The sequence below is a fragment of the Periophthalmus magnuspinnatus genome, chromosome 4 (genome assembly GCF_009829125.3).
Source record: "Periophthalmus magnuspinnatus isolate fPerMag1 chromosome 4, fPerMag1.2.pri, whole genome shotgun sequence".
In the NCBI taxonomy this organism is placed as follows: Eukaryota; Metazoa; Chordata; class Actinopteri; order Gobiiformes; family Gobiidae; genus Periophthalmus; species Periophthalmus magnuspinnatus.
In genome coordinates, this window is record NC_047129.1 from 32107640 (window position 1) to 32129141 (window position 21502).

At 42.6% G+C, this 21502-nt stretch overlaps 1 protein-coding gene across 1 annotated transcript in view; it reads right to left on the reverse strand.

The window, feature by feature from the left end:
• The window catches only part of nek7 (NIMA-related kinase 7), a 189574-nt gene that overhangs the window by 77863 nt on the left and 90209 nt on the right, over nt 1-21502 (reverse strand). The window contains exon 5 of the mRNA XM_033965147.2: nt 5913-6023. Coding sequence (XP_033821038.1) covers nt 5913-6023 — 111 coding nt within the window. The remainder of the gene's footprint in view (nt 1-5912; nt 6024-21502) is intronic.

Below are 21502 nucleotides of genomic sequence, written 5' to 3' on the forward strand. Positions count from 1 at the left end.
AGAGACAGGGAATGAAAGAAAGAAAGTGGAGGAAAAGACAGAGGGAAGAGATGGGTAGAGATAGGTAAAAGGAGGGAGTGAAAGGGAGATATGGGGAGAGAGGTAAAAAAGATAGGAGAGCTGGGGTAGAGAGAGGGAGAGAAGATAAAGGGAGATGTAGAGTGAGATGAGAGAGTGAGGACGTGAGAGAAAGAAGGAGAGAGAAGGAGGGAAGAGAGGGGGGGAGAGAGAGAGGATACAGGGAGATGAAGTGAAAAAGAAAGAAAGTGGAGGGAGAGAGAGAGAGGGGGGGGGAGATATGGGGTAAGAGGGAAACAGAAAAATGTGAGTTGGGGATAGAGAGATGATCAAGGAAGATGAAGAGAGAGAGAAAGGGAGAGAAGAGAAAGAAGAGGGAGATGGTGGGAGAGAGAGACAGAGAGATTAAGAGACAGGGAAGTTAATGAAGAAGAGAGAAGGAGACAGAGAAAGAAAGAAGAAATAAGGCAGGTGGAGAATGAGAGAAAAGTGTAAGAAGAGGAAAGAGAAGAGAGAAAAGGGGGAGGGGGAAAGAGGAGCAGAGAAAAGGAGAGAGGAGAAGGTAGAGAGAAAAAGAGACAGGAGGGAGAGAGAGGTAGAAGGGGGAAGGAGATGAGAAAGAGAGAAAAAAAGAAATGGAAAAGTAGTAGGAAGGTAAAGGGAGACAGAAGGATAGAGACAAAAAGAGAAAGAGAGAAAGGGAAAGAGAGAGGAAAAGACAAAGAGAACAAGAGAGGGAAAGAGAGAAAGCAAGAAAGAAAGCGAAAAAGATGGAGAAAGAGAAAATGAGAGAAAGAATGCAAAAAATAGAGAGCGACAGAAAGAGACAGAAAGACAGAAAGAGAAAAGGAGACAGGAGGGAGAGAAAGGGAAAGAGAGGAAAAGAGAAAGAGAGAACAAGAGATGAAAAGAGAGAAAACAAGAAAGAGAAAGAGAAAATGAAAGAGAAAGAAAGAGAAAAAGAGAGAAAGCGACAGAAAGAGAAAGACAGAAAGAGAAAGAGAGAGACAGAGACAGAGAGATGATGGTAGACTGAAAAGAATAAAAGTTAAACAGATTGGTGCAGAGTCTGTTTTACAAATGGCCGTGACGAGGTGTTTACACGAGGACGAGGTCACGGACACGACTCTGAACCTCAACTCCACAAACCAGGACACAACAAGAACAAAACACAGAGAGGAAGAGAGAGAGAGAGAGAGAGAGAGAGAGGAAGTTTACGGAGGAGAAGAACTCACAACCTGCTCTGAGCTGGATGGAGTTTTTCAAATATAAAACTATATCGAGTCTTGTAAAATGAACCACAACGATGCAGAAACAGAACCTTGCTAACCCGCTAACCCGCTAGCCGCCAAACAGGAAGTGATCGTGGGCACGCTTCCTGCTCCATCAACTCATCATTTTGGTCTTAAATGTTCGTATCAACCCGCTCTACATGATCCTGGCGGTTTTTATTTCGTAAATAAAAATACAAACATTAATAAAAGACAAATCAGACGCCTCGTTTCCCTGAGGTGTCTCCCGCTAGCGTTAGCAACGAGATTGACTGACAGCGTTGCTAAGCGCCCTTCAACATCCTCGCTAAGGATTGGCTCTTTGGTTGCTATGAAACTTCGCGGTTTGAATTTCCAGTTGTACAGTACGGCATTAAGTCCATCTCCACGGCGACAAGTACATGACAACACCACACCAAATTATTACGAGATTTTTTAAACAATATTGTAATAAAATAAATGCATTTATTGTCACGCTGTCGGGGACATTATCAGAAAAGCGCTAAAAAGAGCTCATTTTAAAGAAACAATAACACAGTAGTGGTCAAATACTGTGGGCTACAAGTACAAGTACACGCTAGCTAACCGCTCCCCTCGCTCATATAATTCGTCGTGTTAGCTTAGCGCCCCTCCTCCCGCAGTCGTCCATTATATATGTACAGAACCGTGTGCTTTGGCTGCGTGTGCACTTCCTCTGCTTACAAACGGCGCCATACGAGCGCGTTCGGCAGCAGGAAACATCTCTGAAGCTGCCATGTTCGCCGCTCTGTTCCGCTGATCCCGTTCCGTGCTAATTTGCAGCGTTGAGGAGCGCGGATGCTAACAGCTTGTCTCTTATCCGCGGCGGAAGGCTCCGTACACACCACTCATTTGCACGACTGGCAGATTTTTAGAATAACGGTGAAGGCCGAGGAGGAGACGCTACGGCGTTTTCTACACGGATTCATTTTTGGAGCCAATTTGAGCAACAACCTCGTCTCGCTGTAAAAGCTGATTAATGTGGAAGTGCAGGGAACGGTCTGGAAATGTGTGAAAGTGTAGAGAGAGACTGCAGCCCGTGGGGTTTAATCTGCTTTTATGATCACAAAATGTATGAATCTCAAGGATTTAAACCAAAAAATAATCATTATATATATACAGGATGTGTCTGAATGTCCCATCCAGCCCTTAACCCCCTAAAAAGTGAGATTAAAAGTGTGATTTATGGCAAAGAGGAAGAGAGAGGGATGAGAGGGGTAGAGAGGGGGGAAGGGAGGGAGAGTCGGGGGTAGAGAGTGAGGTAATGAGACAGAAAGAAAAAAGAGAAACAAAGAAATACAGAAAGAAAGACAGCCAAAAAATAAAGAGGAAGAGAGAGGGATGAGAGGGGTAGAGAGGGGGGAAGAGAGGGAGAGGAGAGGGTAGAGAGACAGAGAGATGGAGAGTGAGATGAGAGAGTGAGGTAATGAGACAGAAACAAAGACAGAAAAAAGAAAGACAGAAAGAAAAAAGAGAAACAGAAATACAGAAAGAAAGACAGACAAAAAATAAACAAAGAGGAAAAGAGAGGGATGAGAGGGGAAAAGAGAAGGAGAGTCGGGGGTAGAGAGACAGAGAGATGAGAGAGTGAGGTAATGAGACAGAAACAAAGACAGAAAAAAGAAAGACAGAAAGAAAAAACAGAAACAAAGAAATACAGAAAGACAGACAGACAGAAAGAAAGAAAGAAAGAAAGACAAAAAATAAAGAGGAAAAGAGAGGGATGAGAGGGGAAAGAGAAGGAGAGTCGGGGGTAGAGAGACAGAGAGATGGAGTGTGAGATGAGAGAGTGAGGTCATGAGAGAAAGAAAGAGAGAGAGAAAAAAGAAAGAAAAAATAGGGAAAAAAAGACAGAAAGGAATACAGAAAAAAGACTGAAAGACTGAAAAACAGGAAAGAATGAAAAAGAAAGACAGAAAAGAGAGAAAGAAATATAGAAAGAAAGAAAGACAAAAAAGAATGAAAGAAAGAAAGAAAAAGAATGAAAGAAAGAATGAAAGAAAGCAAAAAGAAAGACAAAGAATGAAAGAAAGCAAAAAGAAAGACAGAAAGAAATACAGAAAGATAGAAAGAAAGAAAGAAAGAAAGAAAGAAAGGGAGTGGAGAGTGGGAGGCGGGATAAAGAGGGGTGGAAGGACAGAAGATAAAGGAGAGGAAGATGGTGCTAGAGAGAAAGACAGAAAGAATAAACAATACTATTAATGAAATATCTGGTCTGTGTCTGAATGTCTCACCCCCTCACTCACTCTCTAGCCCCTCACTCAGGCTGCAGAGGGGCTATAGAGTGAGTGAGTGAATGTCTCACCCCCTCACTCACTCTCTATAAGGCAATTATAGCTATAAAGCGACACAAGCACAATACGTCTTCTTTAAAGCAACACTGCGTAACTTTCTGGAGGTGGTTTGTCATCTGCATAATTCCGTGGAAATACAAAAAGTTAAAACCATACTTTGGAACAGTATCCATGGAGACAGGTACATTTTATGCCAAACTGTGGAAGATTATTGTAAAAAGGAACAAAATTTCCACAGAGACAAGCAGGAAAAGCCTAAACAAAAGTCAGGTTTGTGGAGATGCGAGCCGCTCAGAGTGAAAACAGTCCAACAAAAAAACATCCACAACGAAGACGGCGTGCTTTTAGTCTATTTTGAAGCTAAAAAGTTCCACAGTGGGGCTTTAAAGGTCTACTATTGTGCACGTGAACGCATCGGACCAAGTTACGGGTCAGATCTGCGGAGAGGCGAGCCGATTTTCGGTAAAAATGCATGGTTTTTTTGAGCAATAACAACACCTGTAACTGAATACATGGAAAAATCGATATGTTTAATGCCGTACTGTGAAACATTCTGGGCAAATATAGCTGCGTAGAGACGAGAAGTGCACTTTTAAATGCTAATTAGCTAATTATATCTAGTCTTATCCACACAGTTTAGTATGAATTAGAAAGTGTATGAAATATTAACTGGAGCGGCAGTCGTTCAGATTGTGCAGTAAAAGCATTGATTGGTTTTTGGAGTAATCGTTCTGTATAAAAGGCTCTAAATCCTACACATTTGGAGCATGAATCACTTCTCACGTCTAAGCGTTTGACCATCCGAGCCGCGGTGAACGGACCATCCAGATGAAAGTACCTGCAGGAGGGCCAATAATCCCACATTTTAGGTTTGGCTTTAAAACGATGATTCAAACTGACTCAGAACCGACCGCAGACCACGGCGCTCCAACACGCCTTTTTAATCTACGGGGCTAATGCTACTTCAGTTAGCTACACTCTTCAGTTATTTAAAGGAGGCGGATTAAACAAAATGGACGTTCATGAGGCTTTAATGCTTTTACGAGGAGCTGTGTTTTGGCGGATTCGTGCATGTTTGAGTACGTTGGACGCTCTGTTGTCCCTGCATATTAATCACAGACTGTTTATATAAATGGACAGAGCTAACCAGGAAGTGAGCGCCAAACAGGAAGTGAGCATGGGAGCGTTTCTGGCTCCACTGACCGTCGCCCCCTCTCTCTGTAAACGCTGCTGTCAGACTCGTTATTTTGGTCTTAAATGTTCGTATTAACCCGCTCCACAGGATCCTGGAGTTCATTTTTGAGTTTACCTTTTAAGTTTTTGTTTTTTTTAGTTATTTTTATTTTTTATTATTTTTATTATTATTTTTTTCTTTATTTTTTCTGTTATTCTTAGGGTTTTTTTTTTTCATTTTTTAGTTATTTTGATTTTTTTTTGTTATTTTGAGTTTATTTTTATTTTTTTGTGTGTCCTCTCTCTGTAAACGCTGCTGTCAGACTTGTCATTTCGGGCTTAAATGTTCGTATTACCCGCTCTACATGATCCTGGAGTTCATTTTTGAGTTTACCTTTTAAGATTTTTTTTTTTTGTCCTTTTTATTTTTTATAATTTTTTTATTATTATTATTATTTTATTTTTTTCTTGATTTTTTCTGTTATTCTTAGGTTTTTTTTCATTTTTTGGTTATTTTTATTTTTTTTTTTTGTTATTTTTAGTTTATTTTTATTTATTTTTTGACAAACTGTCTCCTCTCTCTGTACCTGCTGCTGTCAGACTCGTCATTTTGGGCTTAAACGTTCGTATTAACCCGCTCTACATGATCCTGGACTCAGATTACTGCTCCCTGGACCGTCCCAGCTCCTCTGCATCTGGCTCTGCTCCTGACCCCGTGTTCCCGCTCCGGTATTGTCCGTCTTGTCTCCACCACCTTGTCTCGTCCTGCACCCTGGCTTGCACCACACTTCCCGCTCTGGTCCCCGCTCCCTGCCTCCGTCGCCGTTCCTGTCTCCCGCTCCGGTTCTGGTTACTCCCTGTTCCTGTCCTCTCCGCGACGCATTCCCGGACCCGGCACCTCGCCCATCGCCGGTCTAACCTGTCCTTGTCTGAACTTTCACATTCTGTAAATAAACACTGTAAACTTGCCCCGAGTTCTGCACTTTTTGGTCCCACCTGCACCAGCGTGACGTCACTTTACACTTATATAAAACGTAAACTTAAAAACACAGTATACACGGCGTTATTTTCATTTTAGCTCCAGACTGTCGCGTCGATGAACGGGTCAAACGCGTATTGCAGGTTAAACTGGAGTTACCTTGATCATACGTGAGAGGTCCCCCGCGTCCGCCAGCTCCAAAACGATGTTCAGTTCGTTGTCTTCGATGAACGACGCGTGGTATTTTATGACGTTGGGATGGTTCAGTTGCTGCGGGGAGAAGACGAGAAAAGGCTTATTAATGAACAAAAAACAATTAAATAACTATTAAATATCAAATGTATAAGCACGATAAGGCTTTGTAATGACTTTTAGATCAATATTTTTAATTCCACAAACATAAAAGTCAAGACGTAACACATTTAATGACAAGTATGTCCCAATTTTTACATGGTTAACACGAAATTAAAATGTAAAATAACGGGAATTTGTATTTAACGGGCTCATATTACGCTGTTTTTTTATGTTATAATGTTTCCTCATCAAAAACAGACCTGGAGTTGTGTTTTTGTTTCATTCTCACATGTTTAACACACAAGCAAACCTGCATATTTACGCCGAGTTCTTCTCTCAAACTGAAAACACCCCATTCCACCTTGTGATGTCATCGTGTGGTGATACAGGAAGTGCTCCGCTGCGTTTTTAAACTCCACACACCTTCATTTCTAGAATCATTTGGATCATTTCAGCTCCTGGAATTGCTAATCTACAACTGAACTAAAGGTAAAAGGAGCTGTTAATGTGAAAACTACCACTTGATGACATCACAAGGTGGAACACAGCGTTTTGAGCTTTGCAGATGTTACAGACTAATAATAAAGTGTGACTCAAACATGTGTGAATGAAACAAAACACAACTCCAGGTCTGTTTTTGAGGAGGAAACAGCATCAGAACATGGTTTAAAGCTACAAGAGTCAGTTTAGTGTAATATGGGACTTTTAAAAAAGAGAATCGGACTTAAAAACAATTTGATAATCAGCTAATTTGAAGAAAATGTGAACCAGGTCAAGTTACACGTCAGATCTGTGGAGAGGAGACTGCACCGCAGACACTAGAATGCATGTTTTTCAAGACTTTTTGGGCCATGAAAATACCTTTAAATGAATAAATTAGAAACATTTAAGGACACAACATTTAATGGCAACATCATCGCTATGTTGATACGCTCGGCATCCCAACGGAAAAGTTCCCAAATGCACCTTTAAATCAGACCTATTCTTCTTCGTCTTTTCAGAAATTTTAACCATGTTCTAGTTGTTTCTTCTCATTTACCCTCTTGAATTTGTATTTGGAGTGACTCACGTTTGAGTAATCTTTAATCGCTTATTTCCAAGACGCCATTTTGCCGATCAATTCCTGTTTTCACCTCCACCTGTGACACGCCCACTGTGACACGCCCACTGTGACGTCCGCACTTCCTTCCCCAGTTTTTTTTTTCTTAATTAGAGATAATTGTAATTTTCGGCAGCGTCACGTCGTCATTTTGGCTCACTCGTGTGACGTGCAGCTGTCCATAGGGGGCGCCACCTCTTTGCTGCGATGTTGTTTACGGCGACATCAGCTCCTATTGGACGCTGCAGTTTTTTAACGCCGAACTCAGCGGATTTGTTTATTTTATTACGCCGATTTAGATGAATATTGTGATTTAAAATGTCCAAATTAAAGCTAAATGATCCACGTGTGTCGTAGATTATAACGATTATAAATATAACGCAAACAGAAGCACAACGTTTCTTCTTTGTCGCTGTGGAGTACAAGTCAAAAAACGCAGAATAATGAAGAAAAAACACGGTTGTCAGGTTGTCAGCGTGACGATTAAACGAAGATGCGGAATTATAAACTGAGATGCGACTCTGAGTTTAAGTCCCACCCCCCAAAAAAAGTGCCAAAAACGACATTTAAGCTAAATTAAAAGCGGTTAAAATCCATCTTAGTCCAATCTCACTAAATCTTACACCATTTATTGTGGAAAAGTATTTAAAATCAGGACGGAGCGGCTGTTTGAATCGTACTTTTACCCGCTCTAGTACCTCGTTCCCGTCGTGTGAACACTGTGTAGCTGACAAATGAAAATTAAAAATAAAAAAATCGGATGCTCGCTCGTGTGATGTGCAGCTGTCCATAGGGGGCGCCACCTCTTTGCTGCGATGTTGTTTACGGCGACATCAGCTCCTATTGGACGCCGCAGTTTTTTAACGCCGAACTCAGCGGATTTGTTTATTTTATTACGTCGATTTAGATGAATATTGTGATTTAAAATGTCCAAATTAGCAGGTCGGCTTGGCGCACTGGCAGCGCTCCTAGTGTATAGTCTGATTTTAAAGTTTTTAAATACCGGACCACTGCTAAACAAAGAAAACGTAGTGATAAGTCGTTTGAAACAGGACTGGCATTTGAACACAAATGTATATGCATTACCCTGCATAAAGCACTTTGGATACGGAGCCTATATACTCTTGGACACTTTCATTCACCTGTCCTGCACCAGCATCAAAAGCCGGAGAATGACTTCAACAAAAAGACAACGGGACGACAAACTTATCATCATGCTCTGCCTTCTACTCTCCGGCGACATCCACCAATGTCCTGGACCCAGCCCTACAACCACCATCAAAGAGGTAAACGCGGAGCCCGTGGTGCTTACCGGCGGGGGCGGCGGCTTGCCGGCCGGGTCGGCTGTGGCTTTCGGGGGGCGGATGGCGGCGGGTCCCCGTTGGCGGGGGGGTCCGCGCGTCTCTGGGCCCGGTGCATCGCTCGGGGCTCGGCGTGGCGACGCGGTTGGTCCTGGTGTGGATGTTTGTTCGTGGGCTGGTGCGGGGCGCACTGGTCCGACACTGGAATTAAGCTCGATGTGCAACTCGAGCTCTATCTTTGATTCCGACGGTAAAAAAGTGCGTGACACAGGCGTCCCTAAAACTAAACTGACTACATTAAACCCTGCTATTAGAAAGCTAAAAAAGCTACCAGTTCTACACACAGTTAACAATGCCAGAGTCCTCTGGGACACGTCCGCAAAACCTCCAGGTATTTTGGGAGGTCATTTAAATATTCGAAGTATCACTCCCAAAAGTGATCAGATAAAGCATCTGCTCCTTAATTCTAACTTACATTACCTGGGACTTTCTGAGACCTGGTTACACCAAAATTCTCCATCTGCTGCACTGACTGTTCCAGGATATACAATCTTCAGAAAGGACAGACCAGAAGGCAAAGGAGGGGGGTTCATGTTCTATGTACGGAACACCATACAGTGCACCCAGATTGAGTGGGCCTCTGAACATGACATGGAATGTATTGGCCTTAACATTGAGCTATCATCTCAAATGTCCTTCACCCTCCTGGGATTATACAGACCACCTAAATCCTCTAAACCTGCCTTCTGTGAAGACCTGGACAAAGTTCTCAAGCAATGTGACTTTAATAAGGAAGTAATCCTGATGGGTGATTTTAATATAAATTATGAAGACAAAAACATGCGAAAGCCTCTTAAGAACATTATGACAAAATATGATCTTGTACAAGTTGTCAAAGGGCCAACAAGGATAACTGCAACTACCCAAACTCAAATTGACCTTATATTTAGCAATAAACCAGAACGAATAACAAAATCCTTCAATATGATCACTGGTCTATCAGATCATAATTTAACGCTTATATCCAGAAAACTGCCAAAAAGAAGACCTATCCAAACTGAAACTAGAAATGGATACTTTAAAATTCCAAAATCTGATCTGCCAAAATTTAACATTAAAATGGGAGGAATAAATTGGAGTAATTTACTACTGGGAATAGACGTTGATGCTGATTGTCAAACTTTCATCTCTACTATCCAGTCTATTTTGAAACAATTTCAAAAGGAAACAAAATCAAGACATTTTAAAAGGTATGTGCTCCCATGGATTAATGAGAACATACTAAAACTCATGAAAGAGAGAGACCTGGCCTTAAAAGCAGCCCACAAATCTAAACAAATCCATGACAAGCGAAAGTTTACAGCTCTCAGAAATAAAGTTGTAAAAGAACTAAGACATGCCAAAGCAAACCTTTTCATTGACAAAATTCGTGAAGGAAAAGGAAATTGCAAAATGATTTGGAATCAACTGAAGAAACTAACAGGTAAAGATTATAAAACTACAAATAATAAATTTCAGCTACATATAGAAGGATGTTTAACAGAAGACCCATTGCAAGTTGCAACTGCTTTTAATAAATATTTTGTAGAATCTGTTGACATGTTGACTCAAAGTAGTCCCCCTATAAGCTTGGGTAAGGCTATAGAATTGAATACATCTCAACCTGTGTTCTCCTTAAATGAAGTCTCTCAACCAACTGTATATAAAATTATAAGTGCACTGAAGAATTCCAATTCAAAAGATGTTTATGGGCTGGACTCTACCTTGTTTAAAACACACAAAGAGTCTCTTACAGATCCCATTACCAAATTGATTAATCTTTCTTTCAGACAATCCTTGTGCCCAATGATGTGGAAGCCAGCCATTGTTACACCAATTTTCAAGTCGGGAAATGCGAATGAGGTCACAAATTTCAGACCTATCAGCATTTTGCCCGTGGTATCAAAAATAGCTGAGAGGTGTGTCGCAGACCAACTTCTGTGCCACCTCAATAACTCACCATACAGACTGCACCCCTTGCAGTTTGGCTTTAGAACCAATCATTCCACCGACACGGCTACCTGTTTTCTCATTGAAAGTGTAAAATCTAAAATGGACAAAGGGGGTGTGGTCGGTGCCATTTTCCTTGACTTGAAAAAGGCATTTGACACAATTAATCACAGAATTCTCATCTCAAAATTAGCACAATTTAATTTCTCACCAGATGCTGTAAATTGGGTCAAATCTTACTTACAACATAGAACACAAGCAGTTAAAGTTAATAACACACTGTCATCTCATCTGGCATACAATGTTGGAGTCCCCCAGGGATCTATCCTGGGACCAATTCTGTTCAGTCTTTACATCAATGATTTGCCAACAGTGTGCACTGGATGTGAGGTACAAATGTACGCAGACGACACTGTGATCTATGTACATGGAAAAAACAAAGATGAAACTGCTAAAAAACTGTCTGAATCTATGGCCCATATTTCAAATTGGCTGACTGGATCATGTCTTCATCTCAATGTAAAAAAAACTGAATGCATGTTTTTTACAAAAAGACCATCAACTTCCCCAAATCCTGATGTTGTTGTTGCGGGTAAGAAAATAAGTATCGTGACACAATATAAATATTTGGGTGTTGTGTTAGATTCAAATCTTACTTTTAAACAACATGTAAAGAAGGCCACCCAAACAGTGAAACTAAATATAGCAAATTTTAGACATATCAGGCATAATTTAAACCAAGAAGCTGCAAATTTATTTTTTAATGCAATGATAATGCCTCACCTGACCTACTGTGTCACCTCCTGGTCTCAGGGCTGCAAGACAACAATGAAACCAATCCAGTCAGCCTATAAACAGGCTCTCAAAGTCCTGGATATGAAACCTTTTCGCCATCACCATTGTAAAGTCTTGAGCAAACATAAACTTTTAAATTGGGACAATCTAGTAAAATTTCAGGATGCTAACTTGGTCTTCAAAATTCTTCATGGCCTTGCTCCTCCTCCACTCTCTAAATTTTTTACACAGAGTGGTAGAAACACCAGAGCTGCTGCCTCAAACAATCTAGTTGTGCCTCTGAGAAAAAGCTCATTTAGCCAATCTGCTTTCTCAGTTCGAGCGGTCCAGTTTTGGAACACTGTCCCGCCTCACATCAGAAGTGTGGAGTCACTCAGGACTTTTAAAATCATGGTGAAAAAATGGTTACTTCTGAATCAAGCCTGTGATCATCAAATGTGAAATTGTGCTGCCATGTGCTGCCTGCCAGCCTCATCTGTTCTGTGTTGTCTGTAGATTTTGTCTGTCTGTATCACAGTGTTTTACTAATTGCCTACTTACCTGTACTAACTTTTAAAACATTTTACTAATTACCAAACTAACTTTTTATAATCTTGTATTTTACGTGTGGTGGCATTTTACATCTTGCCATAGGGACTGCAGTTGGAAACTAGCTGTATAGCTAATACTGGCGCATTTACAGAAATGTCGATTAATGTGCATTGTCCCTATTCAAATAAACTAATAAATAAAATAAAATAAAAAAAAAGCTAAATGATCCAGGTGTCGTAGATTATAACGATTATAAATATAACGCAAACAGAAGCACAACATTTCTTCTTTGTCGCTGCGGAGTACAAGTCAAAAAACGCAGAATAATGAAGAAAAAAACACGGTTGTCAGGTTGTCAGCGTGACGATTAAACGAAGATGTGGAATTATAAACTGAGATGCGACTCTGAGTTTAAGTCCCACCCCCAAAAAAAGTGCGAAAAACGACATTTAAGCTAAATTAAAAGCGGTAAAAATCCATCTTAGTCCAATCTCACTAAATCTTACACCATTTATTGTGGAAAAGTATTTAAAATCAGGACGGAGCGGCTGTTTGAATCGTACTTTTACCCGCTCTAGTACCTCGTTCCCGTCGTGTGAACACCGTGCAGCTTGGCGCCGCTCTCGCCGGTGCCCTTGTACGTGCCAAAGTCTGGTGCCATGTCACAACAGAGGAGTGTGATGATGACAGCTCATGTGTGACAAACAAACGTGAACAAGAGAGGCTGACAGCTGGCACCGCCGCAGCAACAGTACGCACCGGAGAACCACACAACATTACACTATCCTACAACGCACACGTGTGGAGGAGAGACGGGGGGAACCGGCCACACGCGCAGGAAAAAAAACGAATCTGCGGATGTTGTGTTGCGTTTTCTCAATCGCGATATTCAGACGATGTTTAACTGTGTGTCTTTCGGAGAGGCATAATTACTCACCGCAATGAGTTTAGAAGAGATTTTCACGACTTTCAGGAGGTTCAGAGCGGAGATTTACCACAACGATAATTTTAACAACGACAACTAGCATGCTAACGGCGCACCAGTGTTTCTTCCTGGTTCACACATCAGTCTCATTTTGCTTTTTTTGGAACATTTTTACTCTTAAAATGCCTTATTTTGCTCTTTTTTTAAACATTTTTACTCTTAAGAGCGGAGATTTGGAGTAACGATAATTTTAACAACAACAACTAGCATGCTAACGGTGCACCAGTGTTTCTTCCTGGTTCACACATCAGCCTCATTTTGATGTTATGAGTTTCTTTACATTATTTCTTTAGCATTTTTACTCTTAAAATGCCTTATTTTGCTCTTTTTTAAAAAACATTTTTACTCTTAAGAGCGGAGATTTGGAGTAACGATAATTTTAACAACAACAACTAGCATGCTAACGGCGCACCAGTGTTTCTTCCTAGTTCACACATCAGTCTCATTTTGACATTATGAGCGTCTTCTTTACATTATTTCTGAACTGGAGGGGGTATTTTTTTATTTTTTTTTATTTTTTACACATAAAATGCCTTACGTTACCTTTTTTTTTTTTTTTTTTTTACATCTAAACACATGATGATTTTTTTGTTTTGTATTCACCTTTAGTTGCAGTCGGGTCATCGAAAGTATCAAAAATCAGACACTAATCGATACTAAAACGAGTATCAAAACTAGACACTCATTTGATTTGGTATCGATACTACAAAAGTCCCATTCACAGGACAGAAACGAACCTTTTCTGAATATCTGTAGAATGATTTTGAGCTGTATCAGAAAAAGTATAAGACACATAAACGAGTTTACGCACATTCTATTGTCTAAAGAAAAGAGTGTTTTTATTAGCATCTTGGTATCGGAATCAGTATCGAGTGTCGAGTCTATAACTTAGTGTCAAAATCGAGTATCGTGGCAACACTAGAATGGACCATAAACGTAAAGAGCATAAATAAGATAAGATATATTTATTTTTGGGCTTTTCTATGGATTTTCAAAGCGATATCGGTATCGGCAAATATCGATTATCGCCCACAGAAGTAGATCAAATATCGTAAAGTATCAGTATCAGGTTATAAAATCTATTTCAGCCCATCTCTTTTACAGACAATGTGAACTAGGTCGAGTAACATGTCAGATCTGCGGAGAGGAAACACGAAAATGCACGCTTTCAAGACTTAAAATGGGCCGTAAAAATATTTGTAAATTAATACATTTGAAACGTTTAATGAAATACTAAGGAACATTCCAAAGCAAAGCAACGGAAAAGTTACATAGTGCACCTTTAAATCAGACCTATTCTGCAAAATTGACTTTTTTTTTTTAGATTTTAACCGTGTTATAGTTGGTTTTTTTCTCATTTTTAGTCTCTTTTTAGTTGTTTTTGGAGCGATTCATGTTGAGTTTTAATCTTTAATCGTTTATTTTCAAGACGCCATTTTGTCGATCCACCCCCCGTTTTCACCTCCACCTGTGACGTACGCGCTTTGTTTTCAATTTTATTTTTTAAATCGGTGATACTTATAAGATTCAACAGTGTCGTGTAGCCATTTTTATATAAATGGAAAAAAAAATTACCAAAAAGAACGTCGCTTCCTAGCATGGACGCTACATAAACACGTAAGCGATAACGAGCTTAAATAACGCGTCACACATTCGATAAACTTAACTTTGCTTTCGAAAGATAAAAATACTCGGATACAAACTTGGACACGCAAATTATCTGGACAGTTTTTCCAGCTAAATTTCCGGGACATCTCAAAAAAAAAATGTGTCTGGAAAAATCGTGTTTCTTGCATTTTCTCCCTGACTCGCCGGTGACAGTAAAAGATTCTCCCGAACACGAGACGGGATCCGTGGGTGAAGCGGAGAGCCCGGTTAGAGGAGGGAGGTACAGTGTGGAGTTATGTGGTAGTTGTTATGGGACTGGGGATGGTGGAGGAGGTGGAGGTGGGGGAGGTGGAGGTGGGGGGAGTGGGTGAGGGTGGGGGTGAGTGGGTGCTCCGTTACTGTCGTCCGTGATGTGCGGTGGGTGACACGGCTCGCCTTTCCTCCGCTCTGATTAAAAGAATGTTCATGCTTGTTGGTTGATGCGGAGAAGTATTACGCTACACTGGTCCCCCCTCTTCCTCGCTCGTCTACATCATCACGTCTATCTCTCTCTCTCTCTTTCCTCCACTCTTGGCTGCCTCCCTCTCTCTCTCTTTCCTTATCCCTATCTCTGTCGCTCTCCCTCTTGCCTTCCCACCTTCCCTCTCCTTTTTCCCGTCTTTCTCAATGTGTCTCCACTCCCCTTCTCTCCATGTTTCTCTCTCTCCCTCCCTCTCTTGCGCTCTTCCCTTTTCTCTTTCACTTCCTCTCCTCTCTCCTTTCCTCTCTCACTGTCCCCCCATACTCTCTTAGAATCTCTCTCCCTCCCCATCCCTCCCTCTCTCAGTCTCTCCCTCCTTCCCTCTCACTCCTCTCTCCCTCTCTTTCCCCCTCTATCTCTCCTCCTCCTCTCCCTCCTCCTGTCTCTTTTTCTTTCTCTCCTCCTTTCCCTCTCGCACTCTCTCCTCTCCTTCTTCCTCCATCTCTCATCTTCTCCCTCTCTCTCTCTTCCTCCCTCTCTCCTCCTCTTCCTCTCCCTCTTCCTCCCCTCTCTCTATTCCTCCTGCTCTCCTCCTCTTCCCCTCCCTCTCTCTGTGCATGTCCTCCTCTCTCTCTTCCTCTCCCTCCCTCCCTCTCTCCTCCTCTCCCTCTCTCTGTACACGTCCTCCTCTCCTTCTCTCCCTCTTCTTTCTCCTCTTCCTCCCTCTCTCCGTGCACATCCTCCTCTCCTCTCTTCTTCCCTCTCTCCGTGCACATCCTCCTCTTCCTCCCTCTCTCCCTCTCTCCGTGCACATCCTCCTCTCCTCTCCCCGTGCACATCCTCCTCTCCTCTCCTCTCTTCCTCCCTCTCTCCGTGCACATCCTCCTCTCCTCTCTTCTTCCCTCTCTCCCTCTCTCCGTGCACATCCTCCTCTCCTCTCCTCTCCTCTCCCCGTGCACATCCTCCTCTCCTCTCCTCTCTTCCTCCCTCTCTCCCTCACTCCGTGCACATCCTCCTCTCCTCTCTTCCTCCCTCTCTCCCTCTCTCCGTGCACATCCTCCTCTCCTCTCTTCCTCCCTCTCTCCCTCTCTCTGTGCACATCCTCCTCTCCTCTCTTCCTCCCTCTCTCCCTCTCTCTGTGCACATCCTCCTCTCCTCTCTTCCTCCCTCTCTCCCTCTCTCTGTGCACATCCTCCTCTCCTCTCTTCCTCCCTCTCTCCCTCTCTCTTGCCAGATGTATTTTTGGCTCAGAGTGGCAGTTATGCACCGATCCACACTGTAGCGCAGCCTTGGATGTGATGACAACTTCTCCCTCCTCCTCCTCCTCCTCTTCCTCTCCTCTTCCCCTCCTCCCCTCTCCTCCTCTCCTCCCTCCATCATAACACACCATCACCGCTGCCTTTTCCACACAGAATATCTTTTACTGGGTGAAATTTAAAACCTTCAGACTTGATTGCGTCTGATTAAAGCTGCACTGTGATAGTCTCATGTCCCATTAAAGGCCCATATTTACGCATCAGATCTATGTTTTAAGGTCATTTTCTCATCACAAACACACCTGTCACATCAAGATTTAAATTTTATTATTATTTTATCGTTTCTTCTTTTGTTATTCATACTCTATTACAGTTGGTTAAATCCTCCTGTCAATCACTCAGAGTCTTGCTGAGGCTGACCAATAAGAAAAGTGGGCGGGGCAAAGTGTCTTCAATAGAAAATTTAATCAGGATATGAAGATTTTTTATCCGAAAACAGCATTTTTATCACTATTTTTCCCATTACTAGTGAATTTCAAAGAGGATTTCAACACTAATAGTGAGTAAAGTGTCATGTGGTTCTCTGGTGCGCACTGTTTGGTGTAATACCTCAGTCGTCCACTAGGTTCAGAGTGGTCCATGGTGTAAACTAGTCTATGTGTCTTATACTTATGAAACACACAGAGACACATCATTATAAAGACTTGGACTGGTCCTGGTTCAGTCCTGGTTCAGTCCTGGTTTAGTCCTGGTTTAGTCCTGGTTTAGTCCTGGTTTAGTCCTGGTTTAGTCCTGGTTTAGTCCAGGTTTGGTCCTGTTTTGGTCCTGTTTTGGTCCTGGTTTTGCTCTGGTTTAGTCCTGGTTCTGTTCTGGTTCTGTCCTGCTTGAGTCCAGGTTTAGTCCTTGGTTGCGTTCCGGGATTAGTCCTAATTTAGTCTTTGTTTAGTCCTGCTTTAGTCCTAATTTAGTCCTGGTTTAGTCCTGGTTTAGTCCTGGTTTAGTCCTGGTTTAGTCCTGGTTTAGTCCTTGGTTGCGTTCCAGGATTAGTCCTAATTTAGTCTTGGTTTAGCCCCTGCTTTAGTCCTGGTTTGGTCCTGGTTTGGTCCTTGATTGGTCCTTGTTTGAGTTCTGGGATTAGTCCTAATTTAGTCTTGGTTTAGTCCTACTTTAGTCCTGGCTTTGTCCTGACTTGGTCCTGGTTTCGTCCTGTTTCCGTCCTGGTTCAGTCCTTGTTCAGTCCTGGTTCCGCCCTGGTTCCGCCCTGGTTCAGCCCTGGTTCAGTCCTGGTTCAGTCCTGCTTCAGTAAATGTTCATTTCTGTCCTGTGAACGTGACTTTTTTTCGTATCGATACCATGTCTAGTTTTCGATACTAGTTTTAGTACCACCCCGACCAAACTCTACCACACAGTTGGCACGGAGCTCTATTTTTTACATTCCAAAACACAAAACTCACTCATTTATATAAAAAAAACGTCGGGTGCCCGCGCTCGACGCCACAGACGATGCAGATGTTTACGTGCACGCGGCGCACTGGTCCGGGGACGCGGTCAGTCATTGAGAAAGCCGGCGTCTTGCTTGATCACATAATTATCCGAGCCGGCTGAGACGCAACCGTGTGTGTAATTACCACGTGAAGCACACTGTGGCGCTCTCCTCTCTCCCTCTCCGTCGTACATATCCACTGAGCTGGTGACGGAGAGAACTGCGCGACGGGCGAACGCGAGCCGCAGAATTAGCCGCGCTGATAAACGAGCTCATAGTGGCTTTATAAATAGGAGGAAACGTAACGGGTTGGATGTGCGGCGGAGCTAAAAGTGGAGGGTGCTCTACTGTAGCCCAGACAGACGTGTGTGTGTGTGTGTGTGTGATGTGTGTGTGTGTGTGTGTGATGTGTGTGTGTGTGATGTACGCTCAGAGATGTGAGACTGAACTGGGTCAAGGAATATGTGAAAATAATAGGTGGCATTCACATTCTAGACTTTGACGACGTCGTTATTTCAAATGGAGGCGGGTGGGGGGAGTCACTGGTTTTGAAACACGTATACGAACCGAACTCGGCGTATTAATCTGGAGTCGATATCGTGATTATCGTGACGGGGCTGCTCATATGACTCTAGTTTTGACGTTAAGACGGACACAGGTCAGAGTTCCATAACGGGGTTTGTCGTTTAAGTGTCAGATTACACACGTGTTCACCTGGTTTATGGTTAATATCTCTGTGATTTTTGGGCCTAAAACTGGCACAAAGTTGAACATGTTCTCTGTCAATGTAAATAAAACAAAAGTGAAATGATGTTTTTACGATATCTTCAGAAAGTGGAGCCATTATTCGACCTCAAAGACGTGATTATCGTCAGGTTAAAGAATTTAAACCTATAAGTCGAGATGCAGACGCACCAGACTGACAGGAAATGGGTTGTTTTTGCAGCCAAAGTTTATCTGCTTTAGACAAAAGGACAGTTCTGGTTTAATCCTGGTTTTGTTATAGTTTGGTCCTGGTTTAAGTCCTGGTTTTGTTATAGTTTGGTCCTGGTTTAAGTGTTGGTTTAGTTCTAGTTTAGTCCTGGTTTAGTCCTGGTTTTGTTATAGTTTGGTCCTGGTTTAAATCCTGGTTTAATCCTAATTTATCCTGGATTAGCCCTGGTTTAGTCCTGGTTAAGTCCTGGTTTAGTCCTGGTTTAGTCCCGCTTTAGTCCTAGTTTTGTCCTAGTTTAGACCTGGTTTAGTTCTTGTTTAGGCCCAATTTAGTGCTGGTTTAGCTCCGTTTTAGTCCTGGTTTTGTTATAGTTTGGCCCTGGTTTAGACCTGGCGTAGTCCTGGTTTAGCCCTGGTTTAGGCCTAACTTAGTGCTGGTTTAGCTCCGTTTTAGTCCTGGTTTTGTTATAGTTTGGTCCTGGTTTAGCCCTGGTTTAGGCCTAAATTAGAGCTAGTTTAGCCCTGGTTTAGTCCTGATTTAGACCTGGTTTAAGCCTAATTTAGTGCTGGTTTAGTCCCGATTTCGTCCTGATTTATTCTTGGTTAATTCTAACTTCTACAACTGAGACAAAGTGAAAAAAAGTCGTCTTTAGCTGCGCGGCCTCGTCACAAACGAACCAAACTCACTACAAACACGATTCCAGTTCTTGGACGGTGAAAGTAGAGATGCAGACACACTAGACTGACAGGAAATGGGTTGTTTTTGCAGCCAATATTTATCCGCTTTAGACAAAAGGACAGCCCGAGGAGTGAGATTCTCAAGTCGAAAGCATCGTGCCAGAAATGAAACACACAGCTGAGCGAGCAGACACAAAGAGACAAACAAACAAACGCAGAACGGGCCGAGTGTGAATGCGATGTGCTCATTATTCTGATTTGGCCCTGTCCACTTCGGCCTGTCCCTGGGAGAGGAGCTGTGGAGCCGGCTCTCTTCAGGCTGACTGGGCACAACTCTGCGGTTCTCTGGCAATCAGTTTATAAAGACGACGAGGAGGAGAAGAAGTGGACAAAAAGCTCTGAGGGGATGGAAAAAGAAAGATGTGAAACGAAGCAGCGATGACGTCACAATGAGAACGAAAACAGGAGAGAGACCAGAGGAAAACAGGGGAAAGGCCAGAGGAAAACGGGGAAAGACCAGAGGAAAACAGGAGAAAGACCAGAGGAAAACAGGAGAAAGACCAGAGGGAAACAAGAGAAAGACCAGAGGAAAACAAGAGAAAGACCAGAGGAAAACAAGAGAAAGACCAGAGGAAAACAGGAGAAAGACCAGAGGAAAACAGGGGAAAGACCAGAGGAAAACAAGAGAAAGACCAGAGGAAAACAGGAGAAAGACCAGAGGAAAACAAGAGAAAGACCAGAGGAAAACAAGAGAAAGACCAGAGGAAAACAGGGGAAAGACCAGAGGAAAACAGGAGAAAGACCAGAGGAAAACAGGAGAAAGACCAGAGGAAAACAGGAGAAAGACCAGAGGAAAACAGGAGAAAGACCAGAGGAAAACGGGAGAAAGACCAGAGGAAAACAGGAGAAAGACCAGAGGAAAACGGGAGAAAGACCAGAGGAAAACGGGAGAAAGACCAGAGGAAAACAGGAGAAAGACCAGAGGAAAACAAGAGAAAGACCAGAGGGAAACAAGAGAAAGACCAGAGGAAAACAGGGGAAAGACCAGAGGAAAACAAGAGAAAGACCAGAGGAAAACAGGAGAAAGACCAGAGGAAAACAAGAGAAAGACCAGAGGAAAACAAGAGAAAGACCAGAGGAAAACAGGAGAAAGACCAGAGGAAAACAAGAGAAAGACCAGAGGAAAACAAGAGAAAGACCAGAGGAAAACAGGAGAAAGACCAGAGGAAAACAAGAGAAAGACCAGAGGAAAACAGGAGAAAGACCAGAGGAAAACAAGAGAAAGACCAGAGGGAAACAAGAGAAAGACCAGAGGAAAACAGGGGAAAGACCAGAGGAAAACAAGAGAAAGACCAGAGGAAAACAGGAGAAAGACCAGAGGAAAACAAGAGAAAGACCAGAGGAAAACAAGAGAAAGACCAGAGGAAAACAGGAGAAAGACCAGAGGAAAACAGGGGAAAGACCAGAGGAAAACAAGAGAAAGACCAGAGGAAAACAGGAGAAAGACCAGAGGAAAACAGGGGAAAGGCCAGAGGAAAACAAGAGAAAGACCAGAGGAAAACAAGAGAAAGACCAGAGGAAAACAGGGGAAAGACTAGAGGAAAACAGGGGAAAGACTAGAGGAAAACAGGAGAAAGACCAGAGGAAAACAGGAGAAAGACCAGAGGAAAACAGGGGAAAGACCAGAGGAAAACGGGAGAAAGACCAGAGGAAAACAGGAGAAAGACCAGAGGAAAACAGGAGAAAGACCAGAGGAAAACGGGAGAAAGACCAGAGGAAAACAGGAGAAAGACCAGAGGAAAACGGGAGAAAGACCAGAGGAAAACGGGAGAAAGACCAGAGGAAAACGGGAGAAAGACCAGAGGAAAACGGGAGAAAGACCAGAGGAAAACAGGAGAAAGACCAGAGGAAAACAGGAGAAAGACCAGAGGAAAACAGGAGAAAGACCAGAGGAAAACAAGAGAAAGACCAGAGGGAAACAAGAGAAAGACCAGAGGAAAACAGGGGAAAGACCAGAGGAAAACAAGAGAAAGACCAGAGGAAAACAGGAGAAAGACCAGAGGAAAACAAGAGAAAGACCAGAGGAAAACAAGAGAAAGACCAGAGGAAAACAGGAGAAAGACCAGAGGAAAACAAGAGAAAGACCAGAGGAAAACAAGAGAAAGACCAGAGGAAAACAGGAGAAAGACCAGAGGAAAACAAGAGAAAGACCAGAGGAAAACAGGAGAAAGACCAGAGGAAAACAAGAGAAAGACCAGAGGAAAACAGGAGAAAGACCAGAGGAAAACAGGAGAAAGACCAGAGGAAGATGTGACCTGTGACATCGCTTGGTAGCAT